This window comes from Oreochromis aureus, linkage group 22 (genome assembly GCF_013358895.1).
Source record: "Oreochromis aureus strain Israel breed Guangdong linkage group 22, ZZ_aureus, whole genome shotgun sequence".
Lineage (NCBI taxonomy): Eukaryota > Metazoa > Chordata > Actinopteri > Cichliformes > Cichlidae > Oreochromis > Oreochromis aureus.
In genome coordinates, this window is record NC_052962.1 from 15,504,736 (window position 1) to 15,523,703 (window position 18,968).

The 18,968-nt window shown below is 40.9% G+C and overlaps 1 protein-coding gene and 1 long non-coding RNA gene across 4 annotated transcripts; one reads left to right on the forward strand and one right to left on the reverse strand.

Moving 5' to 3' along the window:
* Positions 1-40: 40 nt before the first annotated feature.
* Positions 41-11,378, reverse strand: wipf3 (WAS/WASL interacting protein family member 3). Of its 3 annotated transcripts, none has more exons than XM_039606031.1 (8): positions 10,926-11,378; positions 8,658-8,755; positions 7,987-8,125; positions 5,321-5,482; positions 4,485-5,204; positions 1,251-1,391; positions 1,003-1,107; positions 41-900 (listed from the first exon to the last, which is right to left on the reverse strand). In XM_039606031.1, the coding sequence occupies exons 2-8, from the start codon at positions 8,736-8,738 to the stop codon at positions 860-862; spliced, it is 1,389 nt and encodes a 462-aa protein (XP_039461965.1). In that variant the 5' UTR covers positions 8,739-8,755; positions 10,926-11,378; the 3' UTR covers positions 41-859. The 3 variants fall into 3 exon arrangements, with proteins under 3 accessions (XP_039461965.1, XP_039461964.1, XP_039461966.1); XM_039606030.1 differs by having other exon boundaries at positions 10,902-11,377; XM_039606032.1 differs by lacking the exons at positions 7,987-8,125; positions 8,658-8,755; positions 10,926-11,378 and adding an exon at positions 5,885-5,922.
* A 2,738-nt stretch (positions 11,379-14,116) lies between these two features.
* LOC120435880 lies at positions 14,117-17,729 on the forward strand. Its single transcript, XR_005609990.1, has 3 exons — positions 14,117-14,399; positions 17,334-17,524; positions 17,668-17,729. It is a non-coding gene; the product is annotated as an uncharacterized LOC120435880 (long non-coding RNA).
* Positions 17,730-18,968: the final 1,239 nt, after the last annotated feature.

Below are 18,968 nucleotides of genomic sequence, written 5' to 3' on the forward strand. Positions count from 1 at the left end.
GTTGTGACACAATGAAGAATAACTCAAAACCACACAGGAGAACTTTGCCTGTTATTTTAATGGGGATTTTGAGATAACACACACAGGTTTACAGCCCTGTTTCTGCAGCTTTGGGCTTGTTTGAATGCATCAAGAGCCTTAACCCAAAAAAGGACCACTGTTTAAGGCAGATACATTTATTAGGTTTTTTTTAAGTAAAGTATCTGTAAACTGTTTAGTATCTTTGGTTTATTTGTTGGTGATAGATCAAAACCAGCAGGTGGCACTGTCCTCCCATGTGTTAGTGTTGTTTAATACATGAGGGGCAAGAAAATGGTACACCTAGTTACCCAATTGCCGCCACCAAGGCAAGAGCTGAGACTGAGGTATGTTTGCTTGTCTATAGCAACGTGGTCATAGCTACTGTAGTCACAAAAACTGCCTGCTTGAATGCAAATTTTACAACTACAAGTGCACAGAAATGATGCTTAACATATTCCAAACTATGCCGAGAGTCATGTTAGCGATAATTAATGGAAGAGCCTGTTCTTCTAGCCTGTGTTTGTAGAGTCTGAATGGAGCTTATGCGCACAAGCAGGGCGAGTGCTTCTCCTCCTCTCACGCACACAAAACATTCTGTACGTGAAAAAGTCAGAGGTCACATGGTCAGAATAAGATGGGTCCCTGTTTTGATCCTTGCATATGCACAACCACACACACAAATGCACCAAACACAACAACACACACACACATACACAAAGCCTCTATCCATGCAAGTCCATGGCAGTAATGTCAGTTTGACTGTGAGGACTCGTAAGAAGGAGAAGGAATACTGAGATTTGTCCTTTTTTGTTGCGTGTCATGGTGCTGAGATCATGACTCATCGGAGGTGTGTCCTGATCCCTGGTGGTTTGGGGTTCACTGTAAAAGAACAAGGGGGAAGAAAAACAGAGAGCTCAGCAAATGAGACTACGGTGCTGAGAAAAGAAAAGCTGATGCGTAGTAACTGTGCTTTGTGGCTACCTCTGTTTTCTTTGCTGGGGTAGATCCGTGGGAAAGGCTTAAATTCGTCGGGTGGGGGTAAGTCTTCTACAGGGTGGAACTGGAACTTTGATTCAAAGTCATCCGCTGGAGTAAAGAAGATGCAGATTAGAAGTTTCTACCCTTTTTTAAAAAATTTCCTTCTGCCCGGGCTGGGCAGCAAAAACTAACTTTCAAAGTTTACATAAAAGTTATACATTTGCACAGTAAAAATCCTTTTAAAATCTTACCTAAGCTCTGAAGATGTCCATTCCTGAGACTGGATGGGGGCATGGGAGGAGGTGGAGGAGGAGGAGGAGGAATGCGGGTGGACAACTCTGTGGTGGGGGAACGGGCAGGGGGAGCAGGAGGAGGAGCCAGTCGACCCACACCTGTTAATAAGAGAACATCAGAAGGAAATAAAAATAAAAACCAAAAACATACTTCTGGCTTTAATAATTATCTGTAGCAAATGCAAGTTCCTAACCTATACATGGTTTCCAATACAGAAGAAATACGCAGCTAACAATTGCTAGAAATATTTATAATAGTTGTTTATTTATTCTCTCTATTTGGTGAGGTCTAATTATTTTTGGAACTCCTAAAAAGCTTAAACCAGGTGAACCCTTTTTATAGAGTAATGGTCTGAATGTCTTTTGTTGAGCCTTTTTAATCCAGTTTTAAACTGCAGGAATGTCTTAAAGACATAGAAACCTGGATGACCTCTGACTTCCTGCTTCTAAATGTAGATAAAACTAAGGTTGTTGTACTCTGCCCTAAAAAACTTAGAAATATGATGTCGAACCAGATGCTTACTCTGAATGGCATTATCTTGGCCTCCAGTAACACTGTGAGGAATCTTGGATTTGTTTTTGACCAGGATATGTCCTTCAATGCGCGTATTAAACAAATATGTAGGACTGCTTTGTTCCATTTATGAAATATCTCTAAAATTAAAAACATCCTGTCTCAGAGTGACGCTGAAAAACGAGTTAATGCATTTAAAACTTCTAGGCTGGACTACTGTAATTCATTATTATCAGGCTGTCCTAAAACTCCCTGAAAAGCCTCCCGCTGAACAAGAGTACTGAAAGGGACAAGAAAGATGTTTCTCCTATACTGGTTTCTCTTCACTGGCTCCCTGTTACATCCAGAATCAGATTTAAAATTATTCTCCTCACCTACAAGGTCTCGAATAATCAGGCCCCATCATATCTTAAATCTGGTCTGAAGACCCACCTTTTCGGTTTGGCTTTTAAACCCAGTATAGAATGTTAATTTCATTTGGATTTTATTGCCTTTTTAATGTTGTTTTTTTATATTGTTACTGTTATTTCAACTTGTATTTTATTTCTAGCATTTATGTTTTTATTGTTTTAGTTCACGTTCAGCACTTTGGTCAGTGCTCGCTGTTTTTAAAGTGCTTTTTAAATAAAGTTGGCTTGGCTTAAAGACCTCATAATACCGTATCACCCCAACAGAGCACTTCACTCTCAGACTCCGGGCTTACTTGTGGTTTGTTTGGTATTTAAAAGTAGAATGGGAGCGGAAGAGCCTTCAGCTTTAAGACCCTTCGTCTGTGAAACCAGCTTTCAGTTTGGATTCAGGAGACAGACACCCTCTCTACTTTTAAGATTAGGCTTAAAACTTTCCTTTTTGATAAAGCGTTTAGGGCTGGATCAGCAGACCTAACACCTGTTTTTTTTCCACTCTCAATGTGTTTATACACCCGTCTGCATTTAATCATTAGTTATCATTAATCTCTGGCTCTCTTCCACAGCATGTCTTTGTAATGTCCTCCTCCCCTCACTCCCAACTACTCACGGCAGATGGCTGTCCCTCCCTGAGCCCTGTTCTGCCAGAGGTTTCTTCCTTTTAAAAGGGAGTTTTTCCTTCCCATTGTTGCCAGTTGTTCATGAGGGTTCATCTAATTTTTGAGGTTTTCTCTGTTTTCTCAGTATTATTGTATTATTGTATTGCTCTTTACCTTACAATGTAAAATGCCTGAAGGGAACTGTTGTTGTGATTTGGCGCTATATAAATAAAACTGAACTGAACTGAATTAAATTGCTTTTGAGAAGCTTTGAGACTGGCCTGTAGACACTGGAGAGGAATAGAGAAAACACTGTGGAAGGATAGATTTCAGAACCTAATCAGCACACCAGCTGTGATATACACTCATTTTTCTGCACAAAGATAAACCTGGTCTCACCAGTTTTCCTATTTTCATTTATGCTGGTTTACTGCCTATAAATACTTAAACAGACATGGCATGCTTTAGGTTGTTCTTTTACAAGATAAAAAACATCTTAAAGTATAACATTGTGTAACAGAGCTTCTTCAGCTAGTAAATATCAACTTTCTACTCTACACTGTGGCATCTATGTATGGGATCAGTCATATAAATGCTCTCAAAAAGGATAATAATAGATCTATCTCACCCTGTTAGAACTGTTACCATCAGGAAGACCGTACTGAACAAGTAAAACAAGCAGAAACAGACTGAATAACAGCTTTTATCCCAGTTCTATACAGGCATTAAATACTGCAATGGCCACATGTGCTTTGTGCAAGAAGGGACTGTGCAATTTGGGAGAATGGAGGAAGGCTGCTTTTGACTTTTGTATTTGCTTTTATCTCTTATACAGTTTTATGTAGTTTTTATGATACGAGTGATCTTTGCACTGTTGAGATTGAGGCTAATTATGCTGTACTTGTTGCGTGTAATAGTGGCAATAAAGATATTCTAATCTACATGGATGGATTTAAACCTGCCTTCTTTCTTATGGCAAACAGGGCTTGACTCCTCTGATACAAAAAGATACCAGATTCTATTGAACTTTGTCCCTCTCCAAAAAATGACACCACTGCTTACCTGATTTATCCCAGTAGACACTTCCTAATGAGTTAATTACCTTAACCATTAAGTAATCCGCATTTAGAGTAAAGTATGGTTAGGTATGATTTAGGATAAGATATTGTCCCCTGGTCTCTCAGTCAGGTCCTCCACCTCAAACATCGTGTCCAGTTTTAAAAAGCAGATAGCAATGGTGAAAGCTTGGGGCTTCACAACAAGCCTTCGCTAACTAGTCGGTGAGGTCACAGTAGCTACCTCCACCTTTTACATACTATTATTGGGAACTTTTTTAGGCCACGCCCTTAGCTGAACTTGTTTTGTGATCTCTAAAACATTGCTTTGAATTCAGCTATCGTTTTCTGTCATATTTTCTTTTAATTTTCCTTCTTTTTATATCATCGCCATTAATATATCGAGTCAGCTCCAGTTACATGACTGAATCATTTTTCGCATAAAGACAGAATTCAAAAGATTTTCCAAAGGCATGAAGCAGTGGTTTAAACTTTTTATCTTCCATACAGACTTTATTCGTGTCAATTATGAAAAAAACAAGTAATAGGCAACAGGTTTATATTTATAAACACGAGTCGCATTAAAGAAGCATTTTTACATCCTGTTGTCCACCTACCTGCACTCCTGGGTATAGCTGGTGGCCGTCGAGTGGGAGCGTTGCAAGGGTATGAGGGAGGCAGAGAGCGCATTGCTGGGGAAGGCACTGGAGCCACCATGGGTGGTGGTGGAGGTAGGGTGGACGGGCAGCTTGGAGTAATGGAAAGGGGCAGAGGGGGAGGTGGAGGTGGGGGAGGCGGTCCCAGGGGGCTGTCCCGAAGAACAGGGAACCTTGAAGTTTCAGAGTAGACTGCAGATGAAGGTGGAGAGTAGAAGCACCCCGAAGAACGGTCCCCTGGGACAGCTGACAGAGGCTGGACAGTTGGTGGCGGTGGTGGAGGAGGAGGAGGAGGAGGAGAGGGCAGGGAGACAGATGAGTGTTGCGAGTGCTGGATGGGGAGCCACATGGGCTTTGTAGCCTGGGATGGAGGCGGAGGCGGAGGGCAGGAGGGGAGAGGGGGAGGCTTGTTACCTGGCCGGTCCTGGAAGGCCTGAGGCGGGGGAGGTGGGGGAGGAGCAGAGGGAGGGGCAGGTGGAAGGGGAGTGGAAGGAGGGAAAGGCGGCGGGTGCAAGCTGCTGTGAGAGGGGGAGGGAGGAGCAGAGGCTGAGGGGGCGAGTAGGCGGTGGACGGAGGTTTGGATCTCTGCTTTCCTGTCGGGTTCAGCGAGGCTGCTGGAGTCGGCCGATGAAGGAGGGTTCCACAGAGGCTTCAGAGAGACTGATGAGCTCGATCGAGACACTTAAACAGAACAAACACGCACAAGAGGAGCCATTTGAAAGGGAAAAAAATGTTATTTTGACTACTGACAAATCATAAATATATCTATGCATAAGAATATGACATTTTGCACTAACCTCTGGTTTTGCCTGCTAGGTCTCTTTGTCCTGTAGGCCTGAGAGTGGGGAACCCTCCAGCAAATAGCCCACTCAAAGATGGCCCCACGGGTGCCATGCCACCCGATGAGGCTTGAGAAGCGCCAGCATTTCCAGATAAATCTCCTGTGCTAGCCTTGGAATCTGGGGAACGCCATATGCACATGTTAGTAATGAAATAACAGCAGTGCAAAGGCATCAAAGGTTAATAAATACATTTTGGACAAACTTGAGAATAGGGCTGTGCGATATGACCAAAATCTCATATCCCGATATTAAGACATCTATCGTCGATATAACGATATAAATTACAAAAATGTAACATTTCCTGTAAATTCTGTGAATCTCGGGCATCTCGACTTGCGTGAAGTGTTTCCAGCTGGGCGTCGTGTACCTGGAGTCGAGTGTTTTAACTGATGCATGGAACTATACATTTTTAGACGTAAGTTGTAACGGCTGCCGTTTTCTTTGTGAGTATTTATTACACAGCGTGCTGCGGAGAAAAGTCTGTTCTAACGTTTGAGTCTAAGGTTTATTTTTTAGCACCTGGCGGCTCTTTTTTGCTTCTCATCCGTTAATACTCTGCATCTTTCACGTGACTCGTTTTATTTTGAAAAGCCTCAACAGGATCTTGAGCTTTATTGTGAAAGATTTATGTGGAAAATAAACAAGCGGACACGCGGTGGTTTTACCGTCGTTGTTGCTAACGAAAACGCATAAAAACAAGCACTTGTCCGTCCGTAGTGTGGTTATATTAAATATAAGAGAAAGAGAGAACTTTAAGAAATTAATATAGCCACTACAGTGACCATCAAAATGATGAAAAAATATTGCCGTAAACAGTTTATTTTGCGACACCACGAAACAAACGATAGCGTAAAATGAAACGATAGACGTTTTTCTATCGTCATCCGATATATATCGTTATATCGAACAGCCCTACTTGAGAAGACTGAATTAATGTTGTGACACAATGAAGAATAACTCAAAACCACACAGGAGAACTTTGCCTGTTATTTTAATGTTTTGCACCACCACACTTACCTAACCTCCCAATATTATTAGCCCCCTGAGAAAATGACCTCTTAATTGAACCATAGCACAAACCACTGCTGTACATTGATGTGCTTTAACTTTGTAATGCTCAAAGCTTTTAAAAATCAAGTTAAAACTGAAGCTTCCAATTGACACGCAGAGAAACAACTTCAGTGAGGGGCTGAGCTGTCACTTGATTAAAGCATCGTGCCAAAACCAAAGACAAATCAGTTTAGACTTAAGAAAGAATTGCTGATGCTCACAAAACAGGACATGAATATACAAAGTTATCACCACCTTTCCCAGTGTCAAGAAATCCAGTGAGTGATATGTATCATTTAAAACTTCAAAGAGAGCCGCACAGTTCACAACAAGCCTGTCAAAGGTAAAAGACAAAAGATCTCAAAGAATCCGACACTGATGAATGACTGTAGTCAGAAACTGTCAGAAACTGTAGTCTCAAGGAAGATAATCACCAGAATCCTGCACAGGAACGGAGTCTGAGGTTGCAGAACAAGAAAAACCCAACTTTTGCTAAAGAAACACCTTCAAGCCAGACTGAAGTAGGCCAAGTACAACCTGGAGAAAGATTTTGCAAACTGGAAACATGTCCTTTAGTCAGATGAGATTAAACCAGAGCTCTGCTTACTCTGCTTATGTTTGGAGAAGAAGGGAGAGAGGTACAACCTAAAGAACAGGGTTCCAAAAGTGAAACACTGTGGTGTGAGTATTATGTTGTCGTGACCCTTCAGTGCATCTAGGAATCTCACCAAGGTGGAAGGAATCATGAAGAAATAAGAATATGTGAAGATCTTGTGGAAAACCTCAAGCAGTCAGTAGCAAACCTGGAGGAACTACCTCCAGAAGACCAAAGTCAACATTACTGACTGACTTGAAATCTACTGATAATATGTGGGTTGAACTGAAGACCCTGGTAGTTTTTCTTTTTGTGAAACTATTTTTTGTGCAAAGTCAAATAAGATAAGCATCCAAAAAAATAAAACTACAATGTTTAGAAAAGCTGTGTTAAAAATCCCTTGCTCTGTTTAAAAGGACTTGGAAAATGAAATTTTCACAGGTTCCTAATGATTTTGTCTTCATCTATACACATAAACATAAAAAATATGAGAACTTAAATTAGATGGAAAAAGGTTCAAATACACACACAACACACACGCATATCTGTTTCACAGTCTTTAGTGATATTGCACGGGGTGTGTTGAGCAGTGACAGTGCACAGAGTTTTGCCTTTTCTATTGTGTCAGTGTATATAGTAGCGTCTCTCTGTTCTTCCTGCGTCTTAATCAGCTATAGGGCATTCCTTCCTGAAGCGTGCACTGGCCTTTGTGAGTTCAAATATAGCACAAAGACACCAAACATCCCCCAGTCTTCTCCCCTTCTTTGTCCTTCACTTTAATATGTCGAGTGTTTCACGATAACACATCACACTGGCATATTTCAAACTACAGACACACACTATATGAAGCACCCATTCACCTATGAGAGTGGCCAAGTCGGCGCTACTGTGATGTAAGGAAGTAACATTTAGAGAAAACACACTGAATGTGTCTGTATATGTGCAGGCTATAGGATGGTAATGTTGTGGGACCTACTATTGACGACAGGGGCGCTGCGGTCGTTGACCTGCGTGACTTTCTTGAGCTTGGTTCCTTTCTGGATGTCTGCCAGCAGGGCATTCCTTCCACCACCTCCTCCTCCGCTAAACTGGAGCTTGGGAGGATCTAATGGACACTGAAGAAAAACAGAACTTTGAAATTTGAACACATCACCTTGGACTTTTTTTTTATCACAATTTTCTCACAGGAGAAGATATGCAGTTCATAAAAACTGAAACTTTGAGCACTAATGAGCCGAACTCTTACTATGCAGCCGAGGTGAGACCATTATGCAAAACTACTGAGGTGTGAGAAGATGAAGAAAGTGTGAAAACAAAAAAGAAGTAAGAGTGGAGAGGATCACTTTTTTGTTCATGCAGATAGACGTTACTGCTGTATCCAGAATCTACTGAGCCATGTCTTTGCCCTGTTCGCTGGCTGTAGCAGCTCATTTGACAAGAGGACACTATGAGCCTGCTGTGGTAACATAACACTGTTTTGCCACTGACAGTCTGCTGTCTAGGTTGTGTGTGTCTAAGTCAGTGTGTGTGTGTGTGTACACTAGCTCAATCAATAATGCAAATGAGCTCCAGATGGTCGATGATCAGCAAGAAGGACACAGTGAGTGTTTACAATTGCATAAGAGAGTTGCTGGAAGAATCTTATACCTGTGGCAGGGCAGCACTGGGTGGCGGTGGGGGTGGTGGGGCTGCTGGCGGAGGTGGAGGGGGAGGTGGGGGAACCGGCATGCCTCGGCCTCAAATACCTGGAGAAGACAAAGCGCACTCTATTGCAGGAAACCCTGTGTGCAGTGCTTCGAGGTTTTTTATTCGCTCCACGTCAGAAGAAGCTACTGTGTACTCGGTGCATTCAATGACCTGTCACCCTCTTCCCCTGAACAGGAAGAGCTTTCACCACCATACAGCACAAAACAGGAAACAGCAAAGCGCTCCATCCTCTCCAGAGAAATCTGACACATCTCCTCTTCTTCCCACAATGCCCCAGGGCAGATTACTTCAGGCTAGAACAATGGAGAGTGTTGTGTGAACAGTAATGGACCCCTACCCTTTATTCGAGTCAGTGTCCAAAGGCATTTACTGCAGTAACTGCATGGAACTTCATGGAAAAGAAATTAAGGAAAGTCCAGAGGAAACAACAACAGTGTCCCAACACACCGTTCTATTCTTTTATGTTTCAGGGTGTACTGAGTGTGTAACTGTGCAAAGGAAGCTTTTAAGAGCTACTGGTTCAGTAATCAAAGCCCCGCTAAATGTCCACTACAACAGCTTTCCAGAAACAGCTTGTGTCCAGAGTCATGTCACATGTTTCAGCTTCTACAGCTAGTAAATGGTCCACAGTGACAGTCGCTGACATGTCCACCCACCATCTTGACATCATGCATTTTTGATAAGCTGTCTTCCTCGGCTGACGGGCTGAAAACAGCCAGAGGTTTGTGCACCAACCTCAGTCTGTGGAATTTGCACATGCTCCTCTTTAGCAATTTAATAAAGCACACAACAGAACCTGTTTTTGTTGAACGCATCTCTCTTGTCGTCTGCATTGGGGGAAGAGAACTAAGCACAATTACTCAAGTACACTATTTCAGTCCAAATTTAAACTTGTTTAATTTATTTGATGATTTAGGTTTTATTCAGTTACAAGTTCCCATACACTTTCAATCAATTGATCTCCAAATGGGTTAATTAATTAAAGAAACTGAGGGACTGGGTGTTTTTGGATTGGGGAAATTTGCTTACTTATTCCATTTAAAGCCCTGTTGTATTAGACAGGAGAAGCTGAAAACACAACTGTTTTCCGAGATCAGGAGAGTTTCACTTGTTGGAAATAGTTTTCAAACATGTAAACATATGATGACCTCACAATATGATTCTTTGTTGTGGATTAAACAACTAAGCAGCACAGGAAGTATACTGAAATTACCTGAACTGTAAACCTTTAATGCCATAAAATGCTTAAGTTATCCAAAGAAAAGAGATATTAAAAGCACTGCCATGAAACATTTTACGGCACAATAAGTGCTTTTAATTAAGTAATTTTGTGGCTAGCAAATACCTTTACTTGAGTATGTTTTTGTAATGGAAGTAAAGGATCTGAATCACGCTACTGGTTTTCTGTCTGTGTGCAGTTCATGCTTTCCCTCTTTGCAACTGGCAGGCTGTCCTCTGTTGCTATTTCTATCTTCATAACTGTGTCAAGCAGCCTCAGTGACACTGCCAGTTTAGCTCTCTAAAGGGGGGAAGCTGGACACCGGTCAGCTGAGGTCTTCCAGAACAGGTGGGGAAGTAAGTGATGTGAGTACACCTCTCACAGCAGTTGTTGCTTTTCTTTGTACCTCAAGTATGAGCTTAATCTTCCCCAGAAAGAAGATCTGATATGACAGCTGCTGCAGCCAAAATAAGAGGGATCACACTTTTTATTTTCCAGGACTTTATTTCCATATTTTATAATCTTTACAAAAATCCCAACCAATTTGTGATAAGTCTTCACAAAGAATGGCTGATTTTGCAAACCCAGCCCAAGAATAACAGCCAGCGTTAGCACAACACAGTGGTTTTAAGTAATGTCCATATATGTTTTATTTATTTATGTTTTTATATTATTCATTCATTGTTTTATTTTTATTATTTCTTTATTTTAATATATATTTATTTATTGCCCATAAAACTTCCAATACATTTTTGTAATGCAAAATGTATCTGAAAGGACATTAAAAATACGGTGGGTACACTTGATGCTCCATGCCTGTGCAGGGAGCTCGAAGAAATCCAATTCATCTGCTATAAACATTTCTATTTGGACCTGCATTTTTAAAGATTCATTACAAACTTCTGTGAGAATAAAAACATCAAACCGTTACATGCAAAAGTGCCCTCGTTAAGAAATCGCCCTACCTTCAGAAAATGTCAGAACTTCACCTGTTTGCAGAGAGAACTTCAGTGTGGTCCGTTAGCGCAGTGCCCTCTTCATAGCGGGACACTTGTGAGAAAGTTTCCAGGTTATATTTAGTCAAATGAGGACACTTCTTATCACATGCCTGGGTTGTCGGCGGCAGAACTCTGTGGTGCTCTTGCAGATATCTTAAAAAGTTCCACAAACTTTATTTTGCTTAATTTTTGAGTCTATAGCGGAGACGCTGACGACACTGCAGCACAACAGCCCTGGCTGTTTTCGATTTATTCTCTTGGGAGCGCAGCGCCGGAGGCGCACAGAGCAAAGCCACACCTCACTGCTCCACAGTCAACGACAGAGAGAGACAGGGAGAGAGAGAGAGACAGGATCAGTGTCGTTGGCTTCGTCCGTGCTGGAGCCAACAAACTTTCCCTCTTATTGAGTTACACCAGTGGAAGGAGATAACCATTGTGTATCCACAACTGTGGGTTCTGACTGCGCGGTAAAGATGTCTTAAGTAAATTCTCTGTCCCTTACAAAACTACAATTTGTTTTTTCTAAGTATATCTTCCTCCTGTTCATTGCAGTTTGTTGCTATATGACAGTCTACTGGCGGTACATTATTGCCCCTTGTGTTGAAGATGTGGCATTACAAGTCGGTCTTATTCATTTGTGCACGCTCAACTTCACACTTACACGTTTAACTGTTGCATTATATACAGAGCAGCTGTGAGACAGCCGACAATAAACCCGATTTCATTGTAAAAGGTATATCAATTATAACCTTTGACATGCACTGTGCACACACACGGATACACACCTTAAACAGTGACAGAAGAATGCCACGACACTGGCATACTCCTCCCTTTGATTCACACCTGGGCTTAACATGTACTACCTGCTTTATTTAATTAGCTGTAATTCCTTGTGAGTGCTTTTTTTAGACATTGTGATGAGAACACACGAGGTTGTCACTCTCAACACAGCTGCCAAATGTATTGACATGTTTTAAGGTGGGGTGTTTTTTGCTTTACTCGATCTTCAGATTTTCTTATGTATTTCCTTATTTGGTGTTGTTGTTGTTGTTGTTGATGGGCTTTTCTGTGTTAAAGTTGTTTTTAATGGGGACGAAGAAGCAAACTTTGCACTGCATGGGTTAATCCATCAACAAATGGGGATCCGTGAAGCACACAAACACACACCAATCAGCTGTAGCAGATGTCAGATTTATTTCTCATATTTTGCCTTCATGTAAAACTATTCAGAGGCCATCCAAAAGCAGAGAAGTCTTAAAAAGAAAATGACATCACTTCCTTGTCCTCATCTCATCTGCCTGGATATTTCAGCAGCGGCGGCTTTGCTAATGTGCAATATGTCAATTTGAATCCTTCATTGAAATATTTTACGCATTTTGCTGACAAGTTTTGTGCATCTGACTAAGAGCTGCTAACAAACCATTTTTTCTCTCTCTGTTTTGTTCACACACACATACATAATGGAAGCATTTACACCTTCATAAACACCCTTATAGCCCTTATAAAAAGCACTGTAAAATTATCGTTACACATATCCTTCATTGTTAGGTTTATATTATTACATATTATTTTCTATTATTCCTATTACAGAAAAATTGTAAACATTTTATGAGCAGTTTCTTCCTGAAACACATAGGGAGCGCTGAAAGTAGAAAGGGCATTCGAGGCTTGTGCATTTTAAAGTGATAGTACAGGATAATAATTACACTGGCCTCTTAAGTGCTCACTCTTTCAAGGCTGTACCTCCTGTTTTGAGTTTTCTAAGTGGAATATTGCTGACACTGTTTTCTTGGCTTTCTGGGAAAGTCCATCAACAAATGTCCAAAATCATCCTTTTTTCCAGTATTGGGCTAAAATTTGAATGCTCATCATCTTCATCATCACCAACATATAAAAAAAGAAAAAGGAAAAATTCCTGGCATGCTTCATGAGAGTGAAACATCTTCATAGACCTTGATCTCTCCTTCTCCTCCTTCTTCAAGCATCTCTGTAAAGCAGTCTTTGATCGCCCGGCTTTTTACTCCTTGCTGTCACCGTGCGTCCTCTCTCCCAGACGTCACGTTCTATTTCTCTTTCTCCTCTATTGGAAGAGTTGAACGGATCTTCTTCTTTTCTTTGAATCGGCCTGAGCGCGATATCTTCATGTTCCTGCGACAAGTCTGCTCATTGAAGACCGAGTCTAGTCGGGAGTCGTCGAAGGTTTCATCGCTGAGCAGGCTGGAGCTGTTGTTGGACACCGGCTGGGGGGTCTTGGGGGCTGCAGGAGAGGCTTTTGCCCAAGGGTCAAAGTCCGCATCAAAGGCTGGATCCTTGGAGGTCTTTTTCTTTGGCAGGAATGCCTTCCACCACGGGGCCCTCTCTGTCATCTTTGACTAAAGGGATGCAGTGACCTGTAAAGAGGAACACAACCCATCAATAATTTTTAAGATTTTAAGATCTTATCATCTTTTACAGTATTTGTCTTTTAATATAATCCAATTGTCATATTTTTATCATACATACATACATATATATATATATATATATATATATATATATATATATATATATATATATATATATATATATGTAGCTGGTTTAGTAGTCATGCTGTTCTACAGCATTATATTCACTCTCATAATCACTACAAGTGTAATTTCTGTTAATTTCTGATGGGTGAGAGGTGTCTTGCCAACTAATCCTATGAGTAACCAATGTAACCATATTTAGCGTCGCTGTAAAACTGGTTTAATGAGTCTGAGAATAGAAGTGCAAACCCAAGCCGAGATTCACAGGCGAACAATACGCAAAAAGGACTCAGAAACACTTATCCTACCTGTGTTGCAAGAGGTGGTGTGGACAGTTAAAACGACCCTAATAAAAGTGTCAGCGTCGGGCTTTTAATCGTGACGAGCTATCTATCCACAGCATTCGGTGCCCTCTTCTTTACTGGTGCAACACCTGGAACAGCAGTGACAACAGTCCTTCAAAGGTTCGTAGACGTATCCATCTTACGCACGAGCCAAGTACTCTGTCTCCTTACATTTCCCAGCAACAAAACCTTTTATTTCTTTTTTGTTGCTCTTATCAAATAACTTCGCTCTACTCCTCAGCAGTTCTTGATAAAAGAAAACAAATGAAGTGACAGACTAATAAGGAGCGGCTTACACTAAACCAGTAGGTTTCCGCCTCCGAAACTTTGATGAAGAAACACCTGTCCTCCATCCTGATTGGACTGGACGCTTTGCGCTTGTCACGTGAACACGGTTCAGGTGAATACATTGGGATGGTAGGCGGGGCGTGTCGTTGCACGGCAACATACCCCCACGGGATCGTGCAGCCTCCCCGGTGACAAAAAAAAAGAAAAGAAAAAAAGATTCCTTTGTCAAAGCGGCCCAACCCTAAGCCAGAGAGCCAAATTACGTTTCAGTGTTTGGACGTCCTGTTTTTTAGGCTCTGGCTTGTCGTGCAAAGGAGAAGAATGAGGTAGTGAAACGTTTATTCAGCGAGTTAATAGCGCAATTAATACCCGTCGTGGCTGGATTGCTGCTCGGTAGCGTTCAGTTCAGCTGCATGGATTTAAATTAGAATAGAATAGAATAGAATAGAATAGAATAGAATTCAACTTTGTCATTGCACATGCACAGGTACAGGGCAACGAAATGCAGTTTGCATCCATCCAGAAGTGCTTTAGCCATGATATAGATATATTACAATATATATTAGCAATAATATAGATATGTAAGTAAATTACAGAAATGGGTATGTTATAATGTACACGGTATGAAGTATGTTATGAATATGCTATAACTATAAGTATGTACAGGCTGTAGTGAGTACAAGCTATGTACAGGCTATGAACAGGATATAAATATGGAAAAAAACTATACAGAATATGAAATAAAGAACTATACAGAAATATGAGAGATGCAGTTATACAGAAATGTGAACTATGCAAGTTATAGCCCGGGTTAAAAATCATTACAATTCAGGTGTCTCTTGACATCATTTTACTGCTCTAAATGTGCGCTAGTGCTGCTGTAAATTTATTTTAATCGGTACAGTTTGGCTCTGCGCCAGCTTCATTCAGTTTCATCCACACTCTCGTGTGTTCCTTCCGGATACATTTGTCTGTCCCTGCATTGTACTTTGTCTCTGGAGTCTGTCAGTAAGGCTCTATGTGTTATAATGTTATAGTTTTATTATTATTTTATTATTATTCATTAGAGGCTCAGCCTTTGACTTAACCTGTTATATACATGTATATATATACATATATATATATATACAAATAAAGGCGTTTTGAACCTTGTTTGATGATGTTTCAGATCATCAAACAAATTTAAATATTAGAGAAAGATAAGAAGTAAACATAAAATGAGGTTTCCAACTGAAAGTGTTTGTTATTAAGGGGGAAAAAAATTCTAACCTACATCGCCCTTTAAAAAGAAGTGATTGGCCCCTAACCCTAATAACCAGTTGGACCACCCTTAGCAGTAACAACTGCAATCAAGCATTTGCAATAGCTCACCTCGAGTCTTTTACAGTACTGTGGAGGAATTTTGGCCCACTCTTCTTTGCAGAATTGTTGTAGCCACATTGGAGGGTTTTCTAGCATGAACCGCCGTTTTAAGGTCATGGCACAGCATCCCAGTCGGATTTAGGTCAGGACTTTGCCACTCCAAAGTCTTCATTTTGTTTTTCTTAAGCTATTCAGAGGTGGACTTGCTGGTGTGTTTTGGATCGCTGTCCTGCTGCAGAACCCAAATGCGCTTCAGCTTGAGGTCATAAACACATGTCTGGACATTCTCCCTCAGGATGTTTTGGTAGACAGCAGAATTCATGGTTCCATTTACAAAAGCAAGTCTTGTAGGTCCTAAGGCAGCAAAACAGCCCCAGAACATCACACTACCACTACCACATTTTACTGTTGGTATGATTTTCCTTTTCTGAAATGCTGTGTTACTTTTACGCCAGATGCAACAGGACTTAAACCTTCCAAAAAGTTCAACTTTTGTATCGTCAGAATATTTTCCCAGAGTATTTTCTTGGGAGTCATCAAGATGTTTTCTAGCAAAACTGAGATGAACCTTTGTGTTCCTTTTGCTCAGCAGTGGTTAATCGTCTTGGAACTCTGCCATGGGGGCCATTTTAGCCCAGTCTCTTTCTTATAGTGGAGTCATGAACATTGAACTTAACTGAGGCAATTAGGGCCTGCAATTTTTGCACTCAAGACTGTGCACAGGTGCTCCGTCCAGCACATATCAGCAGGATGCAAGATGCAAGCTGGGACACTCAAGAGGCCGGGACAGTGTACGGGAACATCTGTGAGGCATGTAGACTAGAAGTCTTTCAAATCCCAATGGGAGACACCACCAAAGATGGTGGCCAACCAGCCAGACTTAGTGGTTGTTGACAAGAAGCAGAAGACAGTAGTTGTGATAGATGAAGTATCAAAGGCTGGAATAACAACTGGAGGAGAAGGGGAAGGTAAAGTCCAAAGTGGTCCCAGTGGTAAAGGAACATTAGGCTGATATGCAGATAGGTAGATAGATAAATAGATACACAGATGGATAGATATTACAAATGTAAATTAAATGATTTTATTTTTCTATTCTATTTTCAGTGTGAACACCAAGATTCAATTGCCTTTTAACCCTTGTTAATTAGGGAAATTGCATCACCTCTTTGCTGCGCTTATGAAAGCAGTTTCTCTGACCATGGAATCCCAGCCTAAATGGTTTCTGTGTGGCTTGGTGCCAACAGGGAATACCCAATCTGAGCTGAGAAACACAGAAACTGAGATAGAAAGAATATCAGGGAATCCTTTCTATCTCCCTCCTCCAAAACACGGGTGAAAGTTGTTGCTATGGCAACGGGAAACTGTTTGCAGTTTCTCTTTGTCTCTCTCTTTCTGTTTCAGTCAGTGTCCTGCATAACTGGGAGACTCCCTCTCCTCCTCTCCTCCCGTCTGGGCCGAAACTCTCCAGAGTTATTTCCTCTTTCCGGTGCGCACAGAAAGCTGGTTGTGTTTGTACTTTATTGTTCCTGTGCTCAGAGGTCAGCAAGAATCCTTAACCGGCCCTCATTTATGCATTTTCACATACGATTTTTTTTTTTTTTTTTTTTTTTTGCAACCTTGCACGTAAACATTTTGGTCTTAAATAAACTGATTGATAATGAACTGGCCTTTAAAACAGAAACATGATGCCTTCAAGTGTCATGTTTTGGCATTCCAGTTGCTTTCGTGAAGCCATTTCTCACATTTGTGAAGCTGACATGTAATTTTTGCCATATGTGCCGTATTTCAACTTAGAACTGCATCACATTATGCTATTAGATAATATCTCCTCCCAGTCTTTTCTTCCAGCTTTCTCTCCTATATCTCTTCATCTGTTCTCCTCTCCCCTAATGCTGCAGGCAGCCTTGCTGAGAGTTGATATTTAACTTCAGCCCCACCAGATAAAGAAAGCACCCATGCAATGGTTTTGAGAGGGAGATCTGCAAAATAAAGATTAGCCTCCAATGCCGAGAACACTGAACTGATTATTCAGGGTGAAAATACAGAAGAAGAGCATTTGTCCCTTGAAACAGTAAAGCATGTGGAGAATGTGAGTAGAAAACTTGGAGTTGCAACACACTGAAACAATGACCTGTATTGCAGGTGTTCCCTCCATCTGTATCTGTTTCTGTGTGGTTTGACTGTGTGCCATTAGAAACATAATGAATCAACACTTTTTTCTCACTTTGACAGCCACACAGTCACAAGTATGCAGCAGCCATGCAGAGGAAATGAACACTTTTAGTCACTTTAGGTAGGTAATGTTTTAAAATACCAATAATTATCATATATTTGTGCTCTGTCAAGTATAAAAAACATTTTTAAATTACTTTATGTCTATCTAAATGGAGTTTAATCTAGTAAATGTGTACACTTGGTACTTGAATTTGAGTGCTCTTTTACTTTTTCCACTGGCAGGAAGTCATATATCATCAGCAACATAGTATAACGTCCTAAACCTATATATAGATGCAATGACTCTTTAGTAGGTTATGACAGATTAAGACACAATGAGTTTATCATTAGGTTACAAGCCCATAAATAAACAATTACATTGACTCACATGCACACACAGTTCGACTTACGTGTGCCTGCCTACGCTTGTGTTTCCATACGCAATGACGCCAGTGCATTTGCATCACACCTTATGCGTATGAGTGAGATTTGATAAACCTGAAAATCTTTTTTGAGTACTGAACAACTGGTTGAACCAAGGTGTGCTAGCCATGGGAAAGAGAGCAGGAAGGCAGCCAGTTAGACTGGTAGAGTCAGATAGAAAAAATGAGAAAAACCAGCAGAGGAAGTGAGTGGTTACTGTATCTAAGGATAGTAATGATGTAAACAGAGGTCTGCCTGCAGACAACATGAACCCCTCTGAACCCTAAAACCACAGGCCACCTCAGTGATAAATTCTGAATCACAGCTTAAAGACTATAGAGGTCAAATACCACTAAGAACTGGACCAACATAAATAGTAACAGTTGTCTGTTCTGGTTACTTTGGGTGGAGTTAGGATTTGCATTGTATCTTTTTAATTAAACAGTTTGCATTCCTGGGATGTTTTCAGTCAATGTTTTTGGAACTATGAGTACAGCAGCGAGAAACTCAACTTAGCTTCACCTGTGATTAGTGACGCTATGAGAACGTCCAGGAATGCAGAAAGGAATCCAACAGTTCTCGGCCATTTTTCTTTCTATTTAATGTGTTTCTTTTTCGTGTTATTTCTGTAACAGGCATATAAACAAAAGAATGCAGATAGACGCACATGAACCTAGAACTGCACCTAACCATGGTAACTTTGCACTTTGGCTTTGAAATGGTTGACCTTAATGTACAACACTGCTACATGTCAGATCTTAAAATAGCCTAATTCCTGTTGCCTTTATCTTCAGATCTTTCCATTATTTTTCCGATGAATACTCCTGGCAATGACTAAACAATCCAGAGATTCTTAAATAGCACCAGCAAGTAATCAACAGACCGCAAGATATTTT

Excerpts from the sequence above, each read along its gene's own strand:
- wipf3 (XM_039606031.1), bottom strand. The coding sequence starts at position 8,738 with ATGCCGGTTCCCCCACCTCCCCCTCCACCTCCGCCAGCAGCCCCACCA. Across the intron at positions 5,205-5,320 it reads CCTAGCAGGCAAAACCAGAG|TGTCTCGATCGAGCTCATCA; the intron begins GTTAGTGCAAAA and ends GTTCTGTTTAAG. Across the intron at positions 901-1,002 it reads CCCCAGCAAAGAAAACAGAG|TGAACCCCAAACCACCAGGG; the intron begins GTAGCCACAAAG and ends GTTCTTTTACAG.